The sequence below is a fragment of the Phyllostomus discolor genome, chromosome X (genome assembly GCF_004126475.2).
Source record: "Phyllostomus discolor isolate MPI-MPIP mPhyDis1 chromosome X, mPhyDis1.pri.v3, whole genome shotgun sequence".
Taxonomy (NCBI): Eukaryota; Metazoa; Chordata; class Mammalia; order Chiroptera; family Phyllostomidae; genus Phyllostomus; species Phyllostomus discolor.
Genome location: NC_050198.1, coordinates 95,415,362 through 95,439,025, shown reverse-complemented (window position 1 = coordinate 95,439,025; position 23,664 = coordinate 95,415,362). Strand labels below are relative to the sequence as shown.

The following is a 23,664-nucleotide window of genomic DNA, read 5'->3' as shown; positions in this document are numbered from 1 at the left end:
TACATAAGGCATGCGAACAGCTTGGACTCTAATAAGAGCTTATTATGACTCTCATTAATAGAATGGATTAAAAGAGAGTAAGCAACCAGGAATGCAGATTAGTTAATAAGGTAGCATTACACCTTGTTAAAAGAAGAAAAACACTTTCAGAATAAATATGCAAGTATAGTCAGGAAATTTATAAAAAATTAAAGTAATAATGGGAGTGAGGGAGAGGGGCCTGTTCTACCAGATTTTAAAACCACCATAAATAAAATTGTATGGTAATAAGACAGATAAAGAGAACAAAATAGAGTCCAGAAACAGACCCAAATATATACAGAAATGATTCCAATTAGTGGGCCAAAGAATTATTCCAGAAAAAGTGCTGAAACAACTGGATAGCCGTTTTAAGAAATAAAACTAGATCACTGCCTCACTTCATATACAAAAATGAATTCTGGATTAATCAAAGATTAAACTGAATCATAAAATTTCTAAAAGAAGATGTGGGTGAATATTTTATAAATGCAATGACAAGATTTAAACCTGACCTGAAAACCAGAATCAAAAGGGAAAAACAGTAAGTTTTACAACACAAAAATTAAAATCTTCTGAATGACACTATAAGCATGGTTGAAAGGCAAATCACAGGCTAAATACAGATCTTTTTAACATATGTAATGGATAAAGAATTAACATATGTAACATAAAAAGAGCTTTTAAAATTAAAACAAAAAAGACAAATGCTCTAACAAATAAATCTGCAAAAGACATGATCGGACAATTTACACAGGAAGAAATATAAATAGCCAATAAATACATGAAAAGATATTCAACCTCACTAGTTAGCAAAGAAATGCAAATTACACCATGGTAAATGTTTTTTCATTTATCAGATTGGCAAAGGTTAAAAGATTAACAAAACCTCAAATTGGCAAGATACACAAAGCAGGCGGCACTCTTGTGCACTTTTGGTAGGAATACCCATTATTGAGACTTTTCTGGAGAGCAGTCTGGCAATATGTAATCAAAGTCTTAAATGTGTGTACCTTGTTACCCCACAATTCCTTTCCTAAGAACTTTCCTAAAGAAGAAATTGGAAAAATTTGCAAAGATGGGTTAACAGAAGCATTCACTGACACACTGTAAACCACTTAAATGTTCACCTAGTTAAATGTGGACTAGTTATACAATTAGGATACATTGGTAACATACAATGAAAAACTTTGCTGTGAAAACAATCTAAAGGTATAAAACTTAGGGAAATGCCTATATTCTACCATTGGTTTAAAAAGGAAAAAAGTTAGCAACTATTCCGAAAGATGTAATATAGAGAGTGATTTTTAAAAACTCCTAGAATTGTTTCCACCTCAGTATGAATGGAGAGTGACACAAATGGCTATAGGGACCAACTAATCCCACCAATATCCAAATTGAAAGAAAGAAATGAAAGAAAGGAAAGAAAGGAAGAAAGAAAAAGAAAGAAAATAAATGAAGGTATATAATTGTGTTAAACTACATGCATATTTGAAGAAAAATGGCTGGAAGAGTACTTACTAAAATGGTAATGATGTTTGTCTTTGAGTAGTGGGACTTGGGAGAATCTTTACTTTTTTCTTTGTATTCTTTCAGTTTTTCAGCTTCTTACAATAAACACATTTTTATCATTAGGGGAAAAAAGAAGCTATTTTCATTTTTAAAACTTCCACAGGAAGAGGAGGGATATTTTTATTTATCTGTTGGGCATGTGTTTCTGGAATAAAGTCAACAGCAGAGAGTAGGAGGGAGAGATTTGGAGAACATGAATAAGGGGTTGCTCCTGAGAGCAGAGGCATCTGAGAAAAAAGGACTTCACGCAGTGTTGAGGGTCTAGTGGAGGTTGATGATCTTTAGTTCATCTGCTCAGCTTTGTGATTGCCTCCACCAATCCTGAACCCACAAGGCAAAGTATGGAGATGTCTGGATTCCTCTGGGTTGAGGGACAGGAGTACTCTGGAGTATTGCCTACAGAAGTGAGGGCATTTGCAAGAGGTAATGGTAAGAAATTCAGGAATTAAAGTGGGAAAGTGATCCAGCAAAGATTGGAGGAAAGTGACAGAAAGAGAGAAAATGTATGTGGGAAGGGGAAGAGTGAATTCGAGGATTCACGAGGTCAAGAAATTGTGGCTGTGGGATTACTTGAGCAAGTGAGCTTGGGGGAGCTTGGGGAAGCTTGGGGAGTTGCAAAGAACTTGAATTAGTGATTTCAGACATGTACATTCTTACAAGACCTGGGGTGTGACCATGTGACTAAGTAGGTGAGGTGTAATTGATTGAACTAAGTCACAGAACCACTCTCTCCATCACCTATTATAACACTCTCAGCCACACACCTCTTGCCCATCAGTTGTAGGCTCTGGAATTAACGGCCTTCAGGACTCTGATTGGAATCTATCTTTCCTGCCTTATTTTTGCACTTCACCCCTTCCAAGTCCTAGGCTCTAGGCAAACTTAATCATAAACTTTCCCATTTTCTTGCTTTTGCACACAAGGCCCCCTCTTCCTGAAATGCTCCCCCCTTTCTGAAACTACACTTTACCTATCATTTAGGCCCAGCTTAAAAGCCTTGACCTCCATGAAAGACTTCCCAGAAGTCCCTTGTGAGTCTCATAGCACTTCATGCATACCTCTTAGAACACATTATTTCCTACTTTATGTCTTTATATATATTTGGGCCAATTTTATCTGACTTCTTGAGATTAAGATTAGACCACGCCTAAAGCAATTATCTACTCCATCTTCAAGCATAGCGCCCTATAGAGATTATTCATTGTGTTAAATGCCTAAGTGTTTCCAAAGTGTTGTGTACATATAATTATTTTGGGTGGTTCACAACCAAACATTTAACAGTTGGATATTTCTTTTAATGTGTAGTAGGAAAATACTTTGTTTTCCATTTATTTTATTAGTAAAATGTTTTGTCTTTAAAATAAATTCATTTGCCCTGGCTGGTGTGGCTCAGTGGATTGAGTGCCAACCTGCAGACTGCAAACAGAGTGGCCAGTTCGATTCCCAGTCAGGGCACATGCCTGGGTTGTGGGCCAGGTTCCCAGTTGGGGGCATATGAGAGGCAACCAAGTGATGTATCTCTCACATATCGATGTTTTCCTCCTTCTCATTCTCTCTGCCTTCCCCTCTCTCTAAATAATAAATAAATAAATAAATAAATAAATAAAGTAAAATAAATTTTAAAAATAAAATAAAAGTGCATTTAAGCCCTGGCTGGTGTAGCTCAGTGGTGGATTGAGCATGGGCTTGCAAACCAAAAGGTAGCCGGTTTGGTTCCCAGCCCTCGGGCACACGCCTGGGTTGCAGGCCAGGTCCCCTGTGGGGGGTGCGCCAGAGGCAACCACACTGTTATTTCTCTCCCTCTCTTTCTCCTTCCCTTCCCGTCTCTGTAAATAAATAATAATAAAAAAAGTGCATTTAAGCTAAACAAAAACTTTAAAAATAGTGCAGGAATTACACACACAGAATTCATGAAGGTGGTATTAACCTGAGGCCTGGCAAGCACTGCACTAGATGAAAAGAAGACTAGAGAAGCAAATCTATATAGAACTACTCCCTCCTTCACAAGTGGTTTTTTTTTAAAGATTTTATTTATTTATTTTTAGAGAGGGAAGGGATGGGGGGGGGAGAGAGAGAAACATCAATGTGCGGTTGCTGGGGGCTACGGCCTGCAACCCAGGCATGTGCCCTGACTGGGAATCGAACCTGCGTTGCTTGGTTCGCAGCCCGCGCTCAATCCACTGAGCTACGCCAGCCAGGGCACAAATGGTTTATTTAAACAGTAGTACCAGGATTTAGCTGCTCTCTCCTTTGATCATCTTTAAGCATATAAATACAAGAATTGCCCAGCTTTAAAAACAAAAAACCCTCCCTCAACTTCCTCCAGCTGTTGCCCTGAAATGCTCGGCTAAAATCCATGTCCACGTCCTCACTGTCTACTCAACCCACTCGAATAGGGCTCCCACCCCCACCATCTGACCAAAACTGCTCTTGAAATGATCCATTACCTACTGATGAAACCAATGAGCCCTTTACTGCCCTATCTTATGTAACCTGGCTCTCCAGGCAGCACTGGGCATTGACTGTATCTGAAAAGTTTTCCTCCTTGGACTTCCACGTCACTGTCTCTTCACCCATTCCTTCTCCATCTCCTGCAGAGTCCTCCTTCTCTATCCCTTCATATTCCCCAATATTTTACTCTTGTAATGATTATAAAAGGAATGAAAATATAAGGTTTGTACCTGGTTAAAGAAAATTGAAAAGATGCAGAAGAGAAACCGGAGGTTAAGTTTGTCTATTTTTTGCAGGAAAAAAAAGTGAACACATCCACTTTTGTTCTTCCACACAAATGTTTTGTACCTTAGGGTTTTTATTACATTTTGTTGTTTCTAGTTAAATGTGTCTTTCAGATCTCTCCATATTACCTTTTTGCACATATGAAGTCCTTTTAGTTTTTTTAAAAGCTGTATAAATATTCCAATGAATCAATGTATTGTAACTTGTTTAACTTCCTTGATGATGTCCATTAGGCAGCTTCCAAGTTTTATGTGATTATAACATTGCAGTAGATACCAATATTGAGGGGTTTTTTTAAAGATTTTATTTTTAGAGCGGGGAAAGGGAAAGAAACAATGTGATTGCCTCACACGCCCCCTGCTGGGGATCTGGCCTGCAACCCAGGCTTGTACGCTGACTGGGAATCAAACCAGACACCTTTTGCTTTGCAGTCTGGTGCTCAATCCACTGAATCACACCAGCCAGTGCCCAATGTTGAGGTGTTTTTTTTTTTTTCAAGTCCTATACATGGAATTGTCAGATCAAAAGTAATGTCTTTAATTCTTGGGTCATCAAATTACTCTCCACAAGTTATCAGAACGTGTATCCCCATCATGCATAAGCCTGTCTGTTCACCCTCACTTTTGCCACCACCTACTCTTTGAAATTTGTTTTGCCAGTTTGTAAAGAACTGAGATCTCATAGTCATTCTGATTTGCATTTCTTTAATGTGTGAAGTTGAGTATTTTTCTTACACTTGTTGGCGTTTCATATTTTTCCTGAAAACTATTTTACATCCTTTACCCCCTTTTGCTCTGATATTCATTTTTCTTACTGATTTGTGAGTGCTTTGTATAAAAGAAATCATGTAATTTGTACTACAATTTATTCCATTTTGCCCCAAGGCAGGCTTTAGGTCCTCACACATCTTCTGTCACATACATTACATACATATACATCATGTGAGTTGATGACTCCAAAACCTAACTCTAACCCAGACCGGCTCCAAGTTCCAACTGGTGATTATGTATCTTCACCAATATGAAGTTAAACTCATGTGTGTTTGTGAAGTCAGCGAATATGTAACTAAATTCATCTTCCCCCAAATTCGCTCTTCCTGCTCTTCCTGCCCTGGCTTGAATAACACTGGATTGAGCGTAGGTCTGCAACCAAAGCGTCACGGGTTTGATTTCCAATCAGGGCACACGCCTGGGTTGCAGGCCAGGTCCCCAGTAAGGGGCGCGCAAGAGAAAACCACACATTGATGTTTCGTTTTCCTTTCCCTTTCTCCCTTTTCCTCCCTCTAAAAATAAAAAATATTTTTAAAAAGTTACAAATATGCTCTTCCTCTTATGCTCTCTATCTTGGCTAATAATTTAATCACCCAGAAATCTTCTTAATCATCCATTTCTTTCTTACTGTGTACATGCAACTGATCCAAAACCCTGAAATACTTTGCCCAAATGACTGCAGCACCCTCCTAACTAAGGACTACTGGGCAATGTCACACTGGTTAAAGTGCACAAGCTGCAGCCAGATAGAACTGGGGTTTGCATCCTGGCCCTGACCATTCCATGTTATGTGACCTAAAACATATCTTACCCACAACCTGTTCCCTCGACTGTAAAAGATAATTATCATGACATCATGCTGTAGTGCCCAATTATCATGCTTCACAGGGTTATTACAAGAACTAAGTGAGATTATATGTACAATATCAGGCATATAATACTCAATAAACGGTAGCTATTATTTCACAGTTCTAGCTTCCTCCACTCTTCCAATCCATCCTCTCTCTGCAGCCAGACAGAAATCCAACCATCCCCTTGCTTGGGATCCTTCAGTGACTCCTCCCTTTACTCTATACACACACACACACACACACCTTTTCAAAATAATTCCTTAGTAGGGTGTACAAGGCCATTCACATGGTCTGTTACCGTTCACCACAACCCCGTATGTGCCACCCTTCAACCACAGTAAGCTATATGCTATATCCTCAAGTACAATATGATTTTTAAAAATATCCTTACCCAAGGATATGTTCCAATTGATTTTAGAAACATTAATATGAGAGAAATATCGGATTGGTCACCTCCCATACTAGTCCTGAGCAGGGATTGAACCCACAACCTAGGTCTTTGCCCTGACTGGGGATTGAACCAGCAACCTTTTGGTATATGGGAGGGACTATGCTCCAACCAACTCAGACACCCAACTAGGATAAAACAATGTGCTTTTTCACACTTCCATGGTTTAGGGCACACTTTTCACTGACAAAGAAGCCCTCCTCCTTCGGTCTACTTCATAAACGTGGATTCGAGATTCAGCTCAAGCATGTCCTTTGTGCTTTTGCAGCACTCAGCACTTATCCCTGCTCTGGTATAAATCATACTGTGTCCTGTTGACCTGCTTGTTTCTCACACTGGACTGTGAATTCCTTGAGGCCAGGGGTATTTTATTCACCCTTATATTCCCAGAACCCAGCACGGGCCCCAGTTATTCTGTAGGAGCGTGGCGTGTGTGTTGAATAGAACGCGTGTTTGGTCTGAGCAGAACTGACCTCTCCACTCCCTTACTACTTCTGTAGCAATCAGTGTCTATACACATTTGCAATCCTTTACCAACCCCTACCCATTGTCCACTTTTCCCAGCGGTGCCAAACCCCCAGCCAAAATTTCCATTGCTCAGGCAGGCACAGGAGCCTGGGACTGGTCCAACTAGAAGGGATAGAACAAAAGATAGTCGTCTCCCCGTGGGCCCTGACAAATGCTAGTGCTGAGATTAGAGTCCACCCCAAACCCCGGGGTAAGTGTTGGTCTGTTACTTATTCAGAACCTTACCTTTGGTATAGCAAGGGGAAAACACATGTCAAGGTCATTCCTTTAAAGTGTGACTAGACTGGAAGGCAGCTTACACCACTCTCCTCAAACCCTGATCCAACAAGAAACACATGCAGGCAAGGCACAACAGATACTTATGTGGTGACTGGAGCAAACAAAGTACACTCATCTGGAGCTTTCCACACTGAACAGGCTTCACATCATCTCTAGCAAGCAAAAAAAAAAAAACAAGACATAGTTTCTTTTCCTAGATCCTTTTAATATTCTTGAAAAGCCAATAAGCAGCTACAGGTGCAATGAAAAAGTAGACAGGTTACAAAAAGGAGAAGAGAAACAGCAAAGACACATCCTTCACTCTAAGAAGCAGAGCTCTATTAATAGTGTTCCCCCACCAACACCCCATTGGAGGCTTAGCTCCCGAGTGGTCAGGAGTTCCCTCCATTATTATGTAGGGACGCCAGACAGCATTCAGGTACCGCTGAGATCAAAGTCTACAGTTCGGGTCCTAGACTTGAGTGGGGGTTCGTCACTCTTAATCTGTTCCAGGCTGTGCTGGATTCCATAGCCGAAGTAGATAGCAAACCCTAGTGTGGAAAGGCAACTGTGAGGTAAGGAAATAGTGACCTGTGAAGGCTTAATAGGTACCCTGTATGAGACCAAGAGGAAAAGGAGTTGGGATGGGATACCCAAGAGGCCTATTTTTCCCAAGTGGATACCTACCAATCGCCATCCAGACTCCAAATCGGGCCCAGGTGCCAGCTGTCATCTTCATCATGAGGTAAATGTTCACAAAGATGCTCATCAGTGGGAGAAAAGGCAAAGCAGGTACCTGGGAACAAAGCAAAATCTTTTTCTTTTTTTTTGTGCACACCACTAGGTGATCTAGAAAGAGATCCCTAATCTACCCAGGCCAGGAGTGGGAGAGTTCAACTCCTACCCAACTGTGTATTTCAGTGCCCACTCATTTAGGGTTGTAAGAATACTCAGAATTTGCCCTGGCTGGTATGGCTCAGTGGACTGAATGCCAGTCTGTAAACCAAAATGTTGCTGGTTTGATTCTCAGTCAGGACACATGTCTGGGTTGCGGGCAAGGTCCCCAGCAGGGGGGCGTGTGAGAGGCAACCACATGATGATGTTTCTTTTCCTTTCTTCCTCCCCTTCCCCTCTCTCTAAAAATAAGTAAATAGAATCTTTAAAAAAAAAAGAATATTCAGAATTTGAGAAAATGGAACTGGAAAGTAACTAAGGAGGAGGGTCAGAGAAGGAGTCTTTGCTCGAGCTATCCCCTGTAGCTTTCCTTTCTTGCCCAATTAAAGAATGCCTATGAACCTTATTTGACTATGAGGTACCTGAAGTCTATTTTCTTTCAAGATGTGTTGGTAGGGGTAAAGAGAGAGGTCCTTTACCTTAAAGTGAAGGGGAGTGGAGCTCTGTGGTTGTCTCCAGATGACCCCAGTGATCCCAATAATGAGCAGCAGCAGCAGCACAACCGCTGCGATCCACACCGGATCTCCAGAAAACAGCGGAACTGACCACTGGGCCAACACCAGGCAAAGGACACTCAGCAACATAGCTTCAAGAGTCAAGGTGGGAAACATCAGAACCAACTCTTGAGACCAACACATGAAGACATTAGGCACCCCATTCCAAGACGAGTCACCCTCTCTCTCTAGTTCTTCCTCAACCAATGCCACACACTCTTCTCCCTACATCATGCTAACCCCAGCTGCCCTCCACCTCCCCTCCAGAGGAAAATCCCACTGCTCACCTAGCAGTGAGGCACAAACATAGACAACTTGGCCTGAGAGTGGAGTGGGGGTGGAGTTGTGCGGACAAAATAGTGCCTCTAAGGTCAGCCTTTGGGTTTCATGTGTCGTCTCCTCCTGCAACTCCATTTCATCTTCCTCAATCCTTGTCTCCTGTCCAGGCTGATACCTGAGGCAAGGGAAAGAAGAACAGATCTTGATCCTTTTAAGATCTCTCAGGCAGCTTAACCTTCCCAAGTCACCACGAAGGGCAGCTCTTTTTGACAGGTGGGGTTAGGGTTCTCCATATTCCTCAAGGAGAGTCAGGGTGATGAAGGCAGAGGAGGAAGGAGAAGGAGCAGATCCCTGTCACTGTCCCTCCGAGACTAAGAACCCAAATCGCAGTATGTGGAGGAAGGGAATCTCACCTGAGAATGAGAACACAGATAGACACCAGCGAGTAAGCAAGCAGGGTCCCAATCGACATCAGGTCCACGAGATCGGCGAGCTCAAAGAGGAATGCCATTAATGCTGAAATCGATGGGAAGAAACCAAAAAACATGAGAAAAGGGAAGAGCAAAGTTAAGGGAGTTGGTGAAACAACTAGGGGAAAGACAAAAACTGATTTTTCACCTGCAATAATGCCAGAGACTGCAGTGGCTACAATGGGGGTGCGTGTGCCAGGGTGGATCCGGGCAAGGAAACGGAACAGGAGGCCATCTTCCGCCATTGCGTAGATCACCCGAGGCATGGGAAACATAGAGCCCAAGAGGCTGGAGAGAAGAATGTCCAGAGTGGCATGAGTTGGCTGCCATTTCTCTCCCCAAGCCTGTGAGGTTCAGGAGTCTCCACCTTCTCCTCACGGCCCTTTTAAGGGGTAATTCTGTAGTACTGAATGCTATAACCTGAAACTGACAGCAGAGGACGACACACATTTGACACTGACCTGGTAGAAAGGGCACAGAGGGATCCAATAGCCACAACATAGCGGGCAGGGGCCCATCCAACATGGAGAAATGCCTCAGGCAAGGGACTCTCAGGTTGAAGCTGATAGTAAGGCATCATTAGCGTGAGCGCCGAAGAAACACCAAAATACGCCAAAAAGCAGACGGACAGTGAGATCACAATGCCCAGGGGGATGGAACGCTCGGGATTCTTGGCCTCTTCCCCTGCAGGAAGGGGCACAATGTTCTGAATCAGTAAAGCAGGCTCACTCCTCCACCTCCCCCAATCTGCAGGCAGCTTGAGCACACACTGTGCCCCAGCCCCAGCCCCAGACGGAAGGGAATGGCCCTGTTACCAGTGGTAGCAATGCAGTCAAAACCAACAAAGGCATAAAAACAGGTAGCCGCTCCACGGAGAATCCCCTCGATGCCAAAAGGCACAAATCCTCCAGTGCCCAGAGGACCTAAGCTAAAGTAGAAGAAAGAATGGAAAATGTAAGGGTGTCCAACCAACTCTGTACCTTTTCCCTGATGCCAAACTACTTAGGTCTGCAAGGCCTAGGCTCCCACTCCCAACCCAGAATCCCTTAGCATGGATGCCCCCTGCTCCCCCGCGTCATGTTCCCAACTCTGCATCTCTGGAGGGTGAAATCTCCTAACCTGTGAGTATCATTGGCTCCACGTATGGTATTTTCGTAGTCCTCCTCTGTGAGCTTCCAGTTGTGCAGGTCCCCCTTAATGAAGCCAGAGATGATGACGAAACCAAGAACCAAAAGGTTCACCACTGTAAACACTTTGGTAACGAAGGCCGACTCACTAGCCCCCAGAGCCAGCAATCCTGGGGGAGAGAAGCATTCGGAATTCTCTAAGGAAGTCCTCTCAATCCACATTTTGTTCCCTCTCCTCTAGGTGCAGACTGTCCCTTCCCAGCATTTTTTCAGACCATTCTCACCTGTGCGCAAGCCCTTCTCAGCCCTAGTCCCTCCTAGCCCCACCCCCATCATTGTCCCCTTCCTTGGCCCTCACCAGTGAGCAACAATACAAGGCCCAAAGCAAAAAAGTCTGGATAGTCTGCGAGGACATGGGGAAAATGCAGTGAGATGGTCCCCTGCAGAGTCTGAGAGATGCGGTTCCCGATCAGGTTGTCAAAAGCTAAGCTCCAGGCCCGGGCCACACTGGCAGTACCTGGTGGAGCAAAGAGAAACATGGGGTCAAGTTTCCTCCCCCCTCCCCTCCCTCCCCCATAGCAGTCCCACAAGAATCCCTGCTGTTTTCACCTACAGTTACTTTTTAAAAACCAAAACTAGTCAATCTAAGAAAACCAGGTGAAAGGTTAAGTAGAATGCACAATTTCTCCACACCTTGAACCCTCCCAGCCCACTAGCAAACACACACATTTAGGGTATTCCTGTGAGTGACTTCGCCATTCTACCCAGACTTCCTGACTCGAAAGTCCCTTCATTGGCTGTGCAGTTTCTTCCCTGCCCCAACATCTCACCGATGACATAGGAGAGGATGAGGTTCCAGCCAGTGGTGAAGGCCCAGAGTTCACCCACAGTGACATAGCTGTAGAGATATGCAGAACCAGACCGGGGAACCCGGGCACCAAACTCTGCATAGCACAGCCCAGCCAACACAGAAGATAGAGCGGCCACCAAAAAGCAGATCACAATGGATGGTCCTGCTTTATCTTTGGCCACCTCGCCAGCCAGGACATACACGCCTGCACCCAATGTGCTGCCCACACCCAAGGCCACTAAATCTAGAGTGCTCAGGCATCTGGAAAGGCGAGTCTCAGCCATGTCTGGCTCCAGTGTACGTCTGCGGGCCAGCTTATGACCAAATCTGCGAAGTTTCTGCAATGGCATTCTAGCTGAGATTGAAGAGGATGCTAGGACCTGGTGAAAAACAAGACAAAAGCTCTTAAGTAGGGCTCAATGTCCCCAGGCTTTAGGAATGAATTACAATAGCCACTCACCAAGCACCGGTGCTGGGGCGCGGCGGGGGGCGGGCGGGGGGGGGGGCGAGGGGGGATGGGGAGAAGGCTATCGAAGAAACAAAGGCAAGTCACTTCTCTATTCCTCAGTTTCCTCCCCCACAGGTGGAATAATAAGACCTCACAGGTCTTTGGAAAGGCTAATTTCAGAAAAGGCATATGAAAGCCCCTTATACTAAGTACAGTGGCCTGGCACCTTGTAGATGCTCCTCAACATTAGCCTCCTATTTCTCTGGTGGGGAAACTATGGGGTTTATGGGGTTTATCCTAGACCCCAACCCAGGAACCATGGAGCTCAATATGTCTGTCTCCTAGCCTGTAGATTCTTGGGAATTAAACAGACCTTGACTCAGGAGGGGCAGCAACTCGGGGAAGAAGCTCAATACCTACGATCCTTCTCCGTCCTCGCCCCCAGGGCTACCCAATAGGTGTGGTTCCTACACAGCCCGGAGGGAGGAGGAAATGACCAGGACTGCATATCAAAAGTGAGCAGAGCCTCAATCCATCCCTCCTAACCAAGCCCACACCGCGGAACTGCGTGGCCACGGCTCAGGGGAGTAAGCAAATGTTCCCCCATTTCCTCCCGCCCGGCTAGGTTGACCAGCAAGCATCAACAGTGGGGCGGGGCTTCCACATCTAAAGACTTGGAGATGCGCCTTGAGAGGGGTTCATGGGGAGCCCGAAATTGCTCACCAGAGAGAAGGGGCTCCGCACGAGGCCCCCCGACTCACCTCCCAAATTCTTATGCCCTCATCTAGAAATGGTCTGGGGCTGAGGTGGAGATGGGAGCTTTGGCTCCCGGGGCCGGGGTCTCGCCAGCAACAGGTCACGGCCGCGTTGATGCAACTGCAAGCCATGGTTGCAGAGAATCCTAGGTATGCCCGGACCCTCTCCGTCCCCCTCCGGCGCACGTGTCTGCTCCCCCCATAAGGCTTACCAGAGAGTGGTTAGTCTTGGGTTGGCTTCAGCGAGGCTGAGTTAAGCTGAGTTGGTTTGGAGATGCCGACTTCGCTCGCTCAGGCTTCAAAGCTGCTGCTTGGGGTCGTTGCGCGCCAAGCGCCCCTTATATACACCCAGAGGCGGGGCCGGTAACGTCATGGAATCCCGCCCCCAACCCTCCTCCTTACACACAACACACACACACACACACGCGCGCGCGCGCGCACGCACACACACACTCCTCCGCTATGCAAAAGGGATTGCGTGAAGCCTGAGACTGTTTCCCACTTGCAAACAGCAAGACTAGCATGACCAGGAGAGAGAAATGGGGGAGGGCAGCCTTTCCTCCTCGCTTACCTCCAAGCAGGACAATGAGAAGCTTCCAGGGCAGAGACCACCTGGGTTTTTCTACCTTTGTGCCTTGATAGTCCGAATCAGCGGTTGGCGGGGTGGGGGAGGGGATAGAGGTGGAGGGGAAACAACACCGCAGTCTCTCCCTCTCACCAACTCTCTCTCCCTCGGTTTTCCTTAGCTCTAGTTTCTACACGAGGTTTCTGCACCCCTAAATTTTTTCCCAAGGATCAGATTATGGACAGCCATCTGACACCGACCCCTCAGCTCTCACCCTTAATGTATAGTTGGCATACAATATGTGGGTGTTTTTAACAGTCAGCAAGAGAATGGAAAATGATGTTTTCAATCACCACCTGTATGCATAGCTAATCCTATCTAGGTTTCCAGGCCCCAGTCTCGCCATAGTGTATCTCCAGCTACCTGTAAAATGTTAAACTCTTAAGTATGAAATTCTAACAATATTAAAATATTGGAGGAAGGAGAGAACTCATTTAATTCCATTTTACTGGTGAGTAAGCTGAGGCTCAGAGGCATGATTTGCTTGACATCACACTATAAGTATTTGTTCACCACCACCCTGATGAAACCTGGCGGGCTGACGTCAGTGCCTGCGTCAGAAAGGTGCCATACCTTCTTTAAATGCGGGAGGAGAGGAGATGTGGCCCCAGGCAAATCCAAACAGGCAGAAGCAGTAGCATGGAGGCAGGCCCTTTAGGCTAGGAGTTTCTGGAACACAGAAGAGGAGCTGAAGAATTAAAAAAATAAAATGATCACACCTGGTGTCACACCCATATCAGTTCTTAGAGTGGAGCCACAGGGTTGTGAAGGAGTGCTTCTCCCCCAGCAAAACATCTCAGGGGGGTAAGGATACACCCGAGTATCCTTGTTTTCCTTTAAAGAATCCATTATGGAGGGGGAAGGGGATAATGAGGGGAGAAGCGGGGAGGGATTTTAGGAACAAGTACAAAGGACACATGGACAAAACCAAGGAGGGGTGAAAACGGGAGGGAGGTGAGGATGGCTGGGGTGGGGGGGAGTGGTGAGGGGGGAAAGGCAGATAACTGTACTTGAACAATAATAAAATAAAATAATAAAAATAATCCATTATGAATATGTCACCCATGAAATTGATCCAAAATCTAAATCATCTTCAAATTAATTGGTATTTTCAGCTACCTACAACTCCTTTTTGGCATTCCTCAAATATTTACTGAGCACTGACTCTGTGTCTAACAGCTGGTGTAGCAGTGAAGAGACTCCAAAGGAAACATAAAATAAAATCCTTGCCCTCCTACTCTTAAAAATTTAGCTAGGGCAAGAAAACACACACAGTATCATTGAAAACAGTATTACCAGCACATAGTGGTTAGGCGTGCAGTGTTTGGAGGTCCACCTAGGTTAAAGTCCCGGTTCAGCCACTGTGGCTTGGAGCAAATTTTACAACATCTCTGAGCTTCAGTTTCTGAATATAATATACACATTTCACAAGGTTGTTGTCATGCTTGATGAGATTGTGAAGTCAATTTTTCCTGCTTGGCACATGGGAAGTATTCAAGAAAAACTTTGCTCATATTCAGAATAATAGATTTGTATACGTGACGAGGATTTGGTTGCTTAGAGTAGGTGATTGACTCAATTATGACATAAATTGACAAACTGAATTCTTCATTTTTATTATCAAACAACTTAGCAGTAATGCAAGCTTGCAGAAAAGTAACCCATAATTCCTAACAAACCAACTATGGGTTTTTGTGTATTCTGTTAATGGTCTTTGTCTATATACATGTATATACAGGGGTTGGCAAAAGTAGGTCTACAGTTGGAAATCAAATAAATAATACAGTAATTGATAAATAACATGAGAATAAACTCTGTGTTTTGCATATTCACAACTGCAAATCTACTTTTGCCCACCCCTGTACAGCATATATTAAATTATCATGTAATTGTACAGTCTCCTTCTTTCACGATCAAATATTTTCTCAAATTACTGTTAGAATGTATTAAAGATAAAAAAAGGTTGTTCAGTTTAAAAATGTAAATGTTGCTCTGGACTGTGTGGCTCAGTTAACTGAGGCATCATCCTGTACACTGAAAGATCTCAGCTTTGATTACCAGTCAGGGCACATACCTACGTTGCAGGTTCAATCCATAGTCAGGGAACCTATAAGAGGCAACAAACAGATGTTTCTCTCACGCATGGATGTCTCACTCTCCCCTTCCTCTCTTACTAAAAGCAATGAAAAAAAAATTTCCTCAGATGTGGAATAAATAAATAAATAAGTAAGTAAATGTTTAATTATTCTGCAAAAATAAAATCAGTAGAACAAATGTATATGAACAATCAAAAACTAAAAATAAAATCATTCATACATTCATAGAGAAAATTTTAAAAGGCAAGGAAAGCTGTTCTCTATAAAAGAATACCAGCTAATAAACCTACAAGAAATGCTAGAATTAGAAAATCGCCATCTTGTACTCACCAAAGTAATAACTGATTGAGACAAGGGTAATCAATAGATAAAGTGTTTGGAAACAGGATATTCACATGATCTCAAAGTACCCCCCCAGTTACATATTAATTACAAAGGGAAAGGAACTTATATTAGTTTTCTATTTCTGCCATAACAAATTACTACAAACTTACCAGCTTAAAACACCACAAATTTATTATTACACAGCTTATATGAGTCAGACGTGTGGCACCGCATGGCTGATTCTTTGCTCAGGGTTTCATGTGGATAAAATAAAAGTATCTGCATTCCTTTTAATTTATTTTTTGTAATTTTTTTAATTTATTGATTTCAGAGAGAGAGAAAGACATCGATTTGTTGCTCTACTTATTTATGCATTCATTGGTTGATTCCTATATGTGTCCTGATGGGGAATCTAACCCACAACCTTGGCGTATCTGGGGCAATGCCCTAAGCAATTGAGCTACCCGACCAGGGATGCATTTCTTTTTAGATGTGCTGGGGAAGAATCTACTTCCAAACTAATTCAAGTTGTTGTCAGAATTTAGTTCCATGCAGTTGGAGGACTGAAGTCCCATTTCCTTAACATGTGGTCTCCTTCTCCTGCTTTGACTCTCTCTGACTCCCCCTCTAATACTTTTAAGGGTTCATGTGACCACATTGGACTCACTGAGATAATCCAAGACAATCTTCCTGTTTTAAGAATTGGTAAATTTCATAATATCTGCAAAGTCCTTTTTGCCATGTAATGTAACACATTCATGGGGCGAGAAGGGTGTAGGGATGAAAATTCTGCCTAAAACATCATGTTTACAGTAAAGAGATCTGGGGGGAACCACCTTAGCCAAATGACCAAATTTGGCGTCACAAATAACGGGACAAACTGACATTATGTGCTCTACTTGTGATATAATAAGAAGCACATATTCTCCGTGACATATTTTTGTCGAAAATGTTTAACCTAAATCTAGTGAGGAAGAAATGATCAGAAAAATCCAGATTGTGAGACATCCTACAAGACAAACAACAACTAGCCAGAAATCTGCAAATATCTTGAAAGACAAAAGAAAAAAAATTAGGAGAACTATTTTAGATCAATGGAGACTAAAGAGGCATTATAAAGTGCACAATCTTCAATTGGAACTTTGAAATAAAAAATAACAGCTATAAAGGACATTATTGGGGGCTACTAAGGAAATTTGAATGTGTGTTAGATGATAATACAATATGGACCACCCACATTGTATCAGTATTAATTTCTTGTGTGTGCAATAATGGTATTGAGGCTACATAGGAGAATGTCCTTGTTCTTAGCAGATACATGCTGAGTATTTAGGGATGAAGAGTCAGGAACTCACAAATTGTTCAGCATAAATAACGTGTGTGCATGTAGAGAGACAGAAAGCAAACTCGGCAAATGCTGGAAATCAGCAAATTTAAGTGAACATATATGGGTATTCATTATACTACTCAAATTATCCATAGGTTTGAATTTTTTCATTAAAAGTTTAATAATGATCAGCCTTTTGGAGATGTAAAGCTAAGCATAGGAAATATAGTCAATAATATTGTAATAACGATGGATGGTGCCAAGCGGGTACTTGAAATATTGGGGGGAACATTTTGTCAAGTACATGATTGTTTAACTGCTATCCTGTACATCTAAAACTAATACAAAATAATGTTGAATGCAAACTGTAATTGAAAAACAAATTTTTTAGCCCTGACTGGTGTGGCTCAGTGGATTGACCACTGGCCTGTGAACAAAAGAGTCACTGGTTCGATTCCCAGTCAGGGTACATGCCTGGGATGCAGGCCAGGCCCCCAGTTGGGGCACATGACAGGCAATCACACAGTGATGTTTCTCTCCCTCTCTTTCTTTCTCCCTTCCCTTCTCTCTAAAAGTAAATAAATAAAATCTTTTTAAAAAATAAAAATAATTTTTTTAAAATCACAAAAAAGTCATCACCATTTTGTATGATATTTCACTTTTTCTACATCACTAATCCATTTGGAATTCACTTTGGCATATGAAATATGATCTATATTACATATGTATCTAGAAATGGGTATTATATGACATTATATATATTATATCAACATATGACATATATAATATATAAGTAATTTGAACCCTTAGAATACAAATCAGTCAGCCCAATAGAATGTGTTAGTCACTTTTTTCTTGACTGATGATGCCTACTTTATCATATAGTAAATTCTTAAATATACTAGCATATAGTTCTGGATTTTCTATTTTTCAATGAATTTATATCCACTTTCATGTCAGCACATTACATTTAGTTTTAATTTAAAAATTATGGCCCTGGCTGGCGTAGCTCAGTGGATTGAGCACGGGCTGCGAACCAAAGTGTAGCAGGTTCGATTCCCAGTCAGGGCACATGCCTGGGTTGCAGGCCATGACCCCCAGCAACCGCACATTGATGTTTCTCTCTCTCTCTCTCTCTCTCTCCCTCCCTTCCCTCTCTAAAAACAAAAATAAATAAATAAATAAAATCTTTTTAAAAATTATGAAAGCAAACCATGTTCACAAAAAAGTCAAAGCCCACTTCTATCCAGTGTGATACCCCCACTGTTAAGTGTCTTTTGCCTTCTTTCAGACTCTATGCCTACACAAGAAAAAATATGTATAATGTAAGCACATACATCTTTTTTAAGAGATTTTTTAAATTTATTTTTAGAGAGAAGGCAAGAGAGGGGGAAAGAGTAGGAGAGAAACATCGATCAGCTGCCTGTTGTATGTGCCCAGGGCACTGAACCCACAACCCAGGCAAGTGTCCAGACTGGGAGTCAGACCAAGGACCCCTCCCTTGCCTCGTGAGACAACTCCCAACCAACTAAGCCACACTGGTCAGGGCAACACATACATTTAAAAATATATACAAATATGTTTACACTGCACTTTTTTTCTTCTTCTTACTCTTTTTTTAAAGATTTTATTTATTTATTTTTTAGAGAGGTAAGGGAGGGAGAAAGAGAGAGAGAGAGAAACACCAATGTGCGGTTACTGGGGGTCATGGCCTGCAACCCAGGCATGTACCCTGACTGGGAATCGAACCTGCGACACTTTGGTTCGCAGCCCGCGCTCAATCCACTGAGCTACGCCAGCCAGGTTTTTATTAAAGTATATTTTGGACTGCTTTCCAGGTCAGGACCGTGGACCCCCATTCATTCTTTTAAATGGTCCGTGGTGTTCTACAGAATGGATGGCCCACAATTTCATCAGTGTCTTATTTAAGCACCTTTATGCAGTTTCTAGTTTCTTTTCCCAGCACATTTAAAAGCATTGGAGCTTTACCATATTTTAACATTTGTTAAGGCAAGCCTTGCTCCTTTTACAAAGTAGTACTCCAAGCAGTTTATTTTTCAAAGTGGAAGTCATTTTCCAGTCACTTCTGCTGTGATGTTTGTTTTGAAAATGAGAATTGGTTCCAAAGCAATGGATACATCAGGCAACAATTAGAGCAGAATGTAGATTTTACCTTTCCTTACATACAATTTCATCTGTGGGAGACAGTAAACAGATGCAGAAAACCACCCATTTAAAGCAAGCCATGCAGCAATACACCTTACAGACACGTGCATACACTGCAAACAGCTACCAGCTACATCAGCTCACGGGGTGTGTTATGAGTCACACTCATCCACATCTGGTGTTACAACTTTAGTAACATTCTCACCACCACTTTACAACAATTCACAAGCTAAAGCCATTCAATGCCCACTTCCACAAGCAAACTTTAGGTCTATTGCAAGATAAAATGTCCTATTTAATGTAGTGCTCACATATTTCTTTTCGTTTAACACATGTAAAACTGTGATAACGTTTTTTATTAACAGCCTATCTTTTCTTGTCACGAAGAGATTTTTAGTGTTGTGTCTCTGCAATAGTTTGATTTATAGGAAATATGTAGTCATTCAAATAACGTGTGTGTGTGTATACTTGGTCTACCAGGATTCCTTGCTCACAGCTTCCAAAATCCTTGGAATTTCTCAAGACTTGAGTGATAAAGGTATCTTTTGTCATGTTAACAATGTGACAGTTGGAAAGAGCCTAAGCTTGGGGGCTGGTTGCCAATGGAGCCCACTGTATGATTAAAGCATTGAAACTTCCAATACCACCCCCCACCTCCTCTGGTGAGAGGAGATGGGCGAGAGCTTGAATCAATCTGCCAATGGCCAATGTTTTAATCAATTATGACTTTGTAATGAAGCTTCCGTAAAAAAAAATAAAAATAAAAAATAAAAAACGACAGCCCTGGCTAGTGTAGCTCAGTGGATTGAGCGCAGGCTGCAAACCAAAGTGTTGCCAGTTCAATTCCTAGTCAGGGCACATGCCTGGGTTGTGGGCCAGGTCCCCAGTGGGGGCCACGTGAGAGGCAACCACACATTGATGTTTCTCTCTCTCTTTCTCCCTCCCTTCCCCTCTCTCTCTAAATAAATAAATAAAATATTTTAAAATAATAATAATTAATGAAGATATTGATTTAAGCCCTGGCTGGCGTAGCTCAGTGGATTGAGCGCGGGCTGGGAACCAAAGCATCGCAGGTTTGATTCCCAGTCAGGGCACATGCCTGGGTTGCAGGCCACAGCCCCCAGCAACCGCACATTGATGTTTCTCTCTCTCTCTCTCTCTCCCTCCCTTCCCTCTCTAAAAATAAATAAATAAAATCTTTAAAAAAGATATTGATTTAAAAAAATAAAGAAATAAATAAAAATTTTTTTAAAATGACAGGCTGCAGAGAGCTTCAGGGTTGAACACGTGGGGATGTGGGGAGAGTGGTGCCCGGAGAGGGTGTGGAAGCTCTGCATCCCATCCCACATACCTTGCCCTATGCACCTCTTCTATCTGGCTGTCCCTGAGTTAGCCTTTTTTTCTTTTACAGCAAACTGGGGATCTAACCCGTTTCTCAGAGTTCTGTGAGCCCCTCTAGCAAATTAATCAAAAATAAGGAGGGAGTTTTGGGGAAGTGTTGTTTATAAAGAGTTAGCCCGAAGTGCAGGTGTCAACCCAGATTAGCAACTGGCATTCTGAGTTGCAGGGGGTCGTTGGAACCTCCAGTCTATACCCCTTGGTGAGAAGCACAGTTAAGAAGAGCTTTGGCTGGACGCTGATGTCTGAAGCGTGTGGGGGTGGGGTGGGGGGAAGGCAGCCTTGTAAATCTGAGCCCTTAACCTGTGGGATCTGATGCTATTTCCAAGTAAACAGGGTCAATGTCCAACTCTGTACAGAATCTTATAGGAGCCACACAGAGGAGACACCTGGGAGCAAGATCTCAACCAGCTGAGATAAATGCTTCCAAAAACAACAGTTTGCAGTTCCTTTCACACATTTGAGATTAAGAAGGGAAGGGAAGGAAGATTACAAGAAGATGAGAGAAAACAAGGCAGGGATCAGGTTACAGGTTAGTTAAGATTTTTGTGCTTTCTTGAGGCTGTTTGCTTTAGAGGAGGGGTGTGAAAGGGGGCATTTCAAAAGCACCTAGATGCACAGAGACAATGGAAGGGGCTTGCTTAAGGCAAAGATAAGCCTTTTAGAAAAGAAGCTCTATTCCTGCGGTATAACTACCCACCCTGACCTTCACAGGTAGGAATTTACATTCAGATCACCCTGTGAGGTTAGTTTCCATAAAACCCCCCTTTTTTCTGTCCACAACAGTGTCACATTGAATTGAGTTCTTGGACACCCTGCTGATGACCAAGAATGGCTTGTTGGTGTGGGAACTCCCAATCAAGTCGGAACTGAATCTCAAAACACAATTTAGCCCCTAACCCCATCTTACGCATAAGCCATGTGGCTTTTATTGCACAATTTTGCATAGCTGGGTGATTTTTAGAAATGCATATGTTGCTTATAGCAAAAATAACAGTATTGAATTGCAAGAAGAATTTTGTTGAGGTTCGGAAGAGAATCACAATTAATCAATTCATTTTAAAATGTGGGCAAAAAGGGGGTTCTATGGAAAGTAACCTCACAGGGTGATCTGATTGTAAATTCCTAACTGGGCAGGTCAGTGTGGGTAGTCATGCCCAAGGCCTATAACTTCTTTATCGAAAGGTTTTAAACCAGCCCTGTCCAACATTCTTGTGCATCTAGGTTAACACACCTTTAAAACGCCAGAAGTAATACCCTTGGTAGGGGGTACTAATCCACAAGAAAGCACACAATGTTGTTAGCTATCCTGGAATCCAATCCCTGTCTTGCTTTCTCCCACATCCGTCCGTGTAGTCTTCCTTATGTACCCTCCTTAATCTCAAATGAATAGAGAAGCTGCAAAACTGTTATTCTCTGGAGCATTTGAGGTCTTGCTTCCTGGCATGTCGGTTTGTTGCAAATAAACACTTATAAAAATTTTCTGCAGCTTTGGACATTTCTTAGGTCAAAAAAACTAATATTGTTTTTTAAAAAGATTTTATTTCTTTATTTTTAGAGAGGGGGAAGGAAGGGAGAAAGAGAGGGAGAGAAAAATTGGATCTGTTAACTCTCGCATGTGTGGGCCAGGGCCCACAACTCAGGCATGTGACCTGACTGGATATCGAACTGGTGACCTTTTGGCTTGTGGGACAACTTCCAACCCACTGAGCCACACTGGTCAGGGCATAACCTAATATTCTTAATATTTCATTTTTCTATCCAGAAACAGAAGATGTCTCTTTATTAAAGGCATTTTATATTTCTCAATTAAGTTTTGGAATTTTTCTTAGGTCATATCTCTCTCTCTCTCTCTCTCTCTCTCTCTCATTGAGTTTATTTAAAATATTTCTTATTATCATGCATAGGAAATCCTTTATTGTATTTTTAACTGGTTATTTATGATGTACAAGATTGCTACTGATTTTTGTATATTTCCCTCATCTGAGGAATGCTTAGGCATATGACCACCTCATCTGCAAATAATATTTTTGTCTCTTTTCAAATATTTATTTATTTATTTATTTATTATTTTTACAAAGGAAAGAGAAAGAGAGGGAGAGAAACATCAGTGTGTGGTTGCCTTGTGCATGCATGCCCCTTACTGGGAAACTGGTCTGCATCCCAGGCATGTGACCTGACTGGGAATTGAACCAGAGACCCTTTGGTTCACAGGCCAGTGCTCAATTCACTGAGTCACCCCAGCCAGGGCTCTTTTCAAATGTTAATTTTCTTATTTCTGTTTCAAATCTTATTTCACTAGCCAGAACACCCAAGACCATATTAAATAATAATGACAATAACAGGCATCCTTATTTTATTTTCAATTTAAAAGGGACTAAGTATGGTGACTGTGATTTGGGATCCTTTTTACCACATTAAGAAAATGTCCTATTTCTATTTTTAAAAACTCTTTTATTAGAAATGTATGTTACAATATTGTTTCACATAAGCTGTTTTCTTTTATTTTCCATTCTCTTTTTGTTTGTCATGACGTTAACCACAGCATTCCAAACCTTTAGGCTTTTGCCCATGCTGTGTCTCTTATCTGAAATGCCCATCCTTTCTCAGCTTCAAAATGCCAACGCATGTTTTAAGACTGTATTACACAGCTTTATTACAAGTGACAGAAATCTTATAAAACTAGTATAAGCAAAAAAAGGGAATATTTTGGTTCATATAACTGGGAAGTGCAAGAAAAGATCTCACTTTAAGAACCAGGCTCAAACTATGTCATCAGGGCTATGTCTCTGCACGTCCTGTTTCTCTCTGCTTATCTCCTGCCACAGGTTCTCTTCATATGGCAACTTGTGAGAATGTGTGTGCATAGGTTCTTGTGAGAACCTATGTGTGTGTGTGTGTATATATAATATCTTTACAACTGTGATTTAAAGAAAGACCCTCAAGATCCCAGTGTCTTTGTCCATGTATCAATTTCTTTTTTAAATTTTTTTAAAAAAATTATTTATTTTTAGAGAGAGGGGAAGGAAGGGAGAAAGAGAGGGAATCCCGGGACCCTCTGGTTCACAGGCCGGCACTCAATCCACTGAGCCACACCAGCCAGGGCCATATAGTAATTTCATATGATCACTCTGTCTGGCCATACTTAAGACCTGTCCACCCCAGGGTTA

The 23,664-nt window shown here is 42.4% G+C and overlaps 1 protein-coding gene across 1 annotated transcript; it reads right to left on the bottom strand.

Moving 5' to 3' along the window:
• Positions 1 to 7,392: 7,392 nt before the first annotated feature.
• Positions 7,393 to 12,886, bottom strand: SLC7A3 (solute carrier family 7 member 3). The gene is made up of 12 exons (XM_028522621.2): positions 12,771 to 12,886; positions 11,336 to 11,735; positions 10,864 to 11,022; positions 10,498 to 10,675; positions 10,194 to 10,306; positions 9,840 to 10,062; positions 9,527 to 9,666; positions 9,322 to 9,424; positions 8,917 to 9,083; positions 8,555 to 8,721; positions 7,869 to 7,977; positions 7,393 to 7,732 (listed from the first exon to the last, which is right to left on the bottom strand). The coding sequence occupies exons 2-12, from the start codon at positions 11,703 to 11,705 to the stop codon at positions 7,617 to 7,619; spliced, it is 1,845 nt and encodes a 614-aa protein (XP_028378422.1). The 5' UTR covers positions 11,706 to 11,735; positions 12,771 to 12,886; the 3' UTR covers positions 7,393 to 7,616.
• Between the last annotated feature and the right edge of the window lie 10,778 nt (positions 12,887 to 23,664).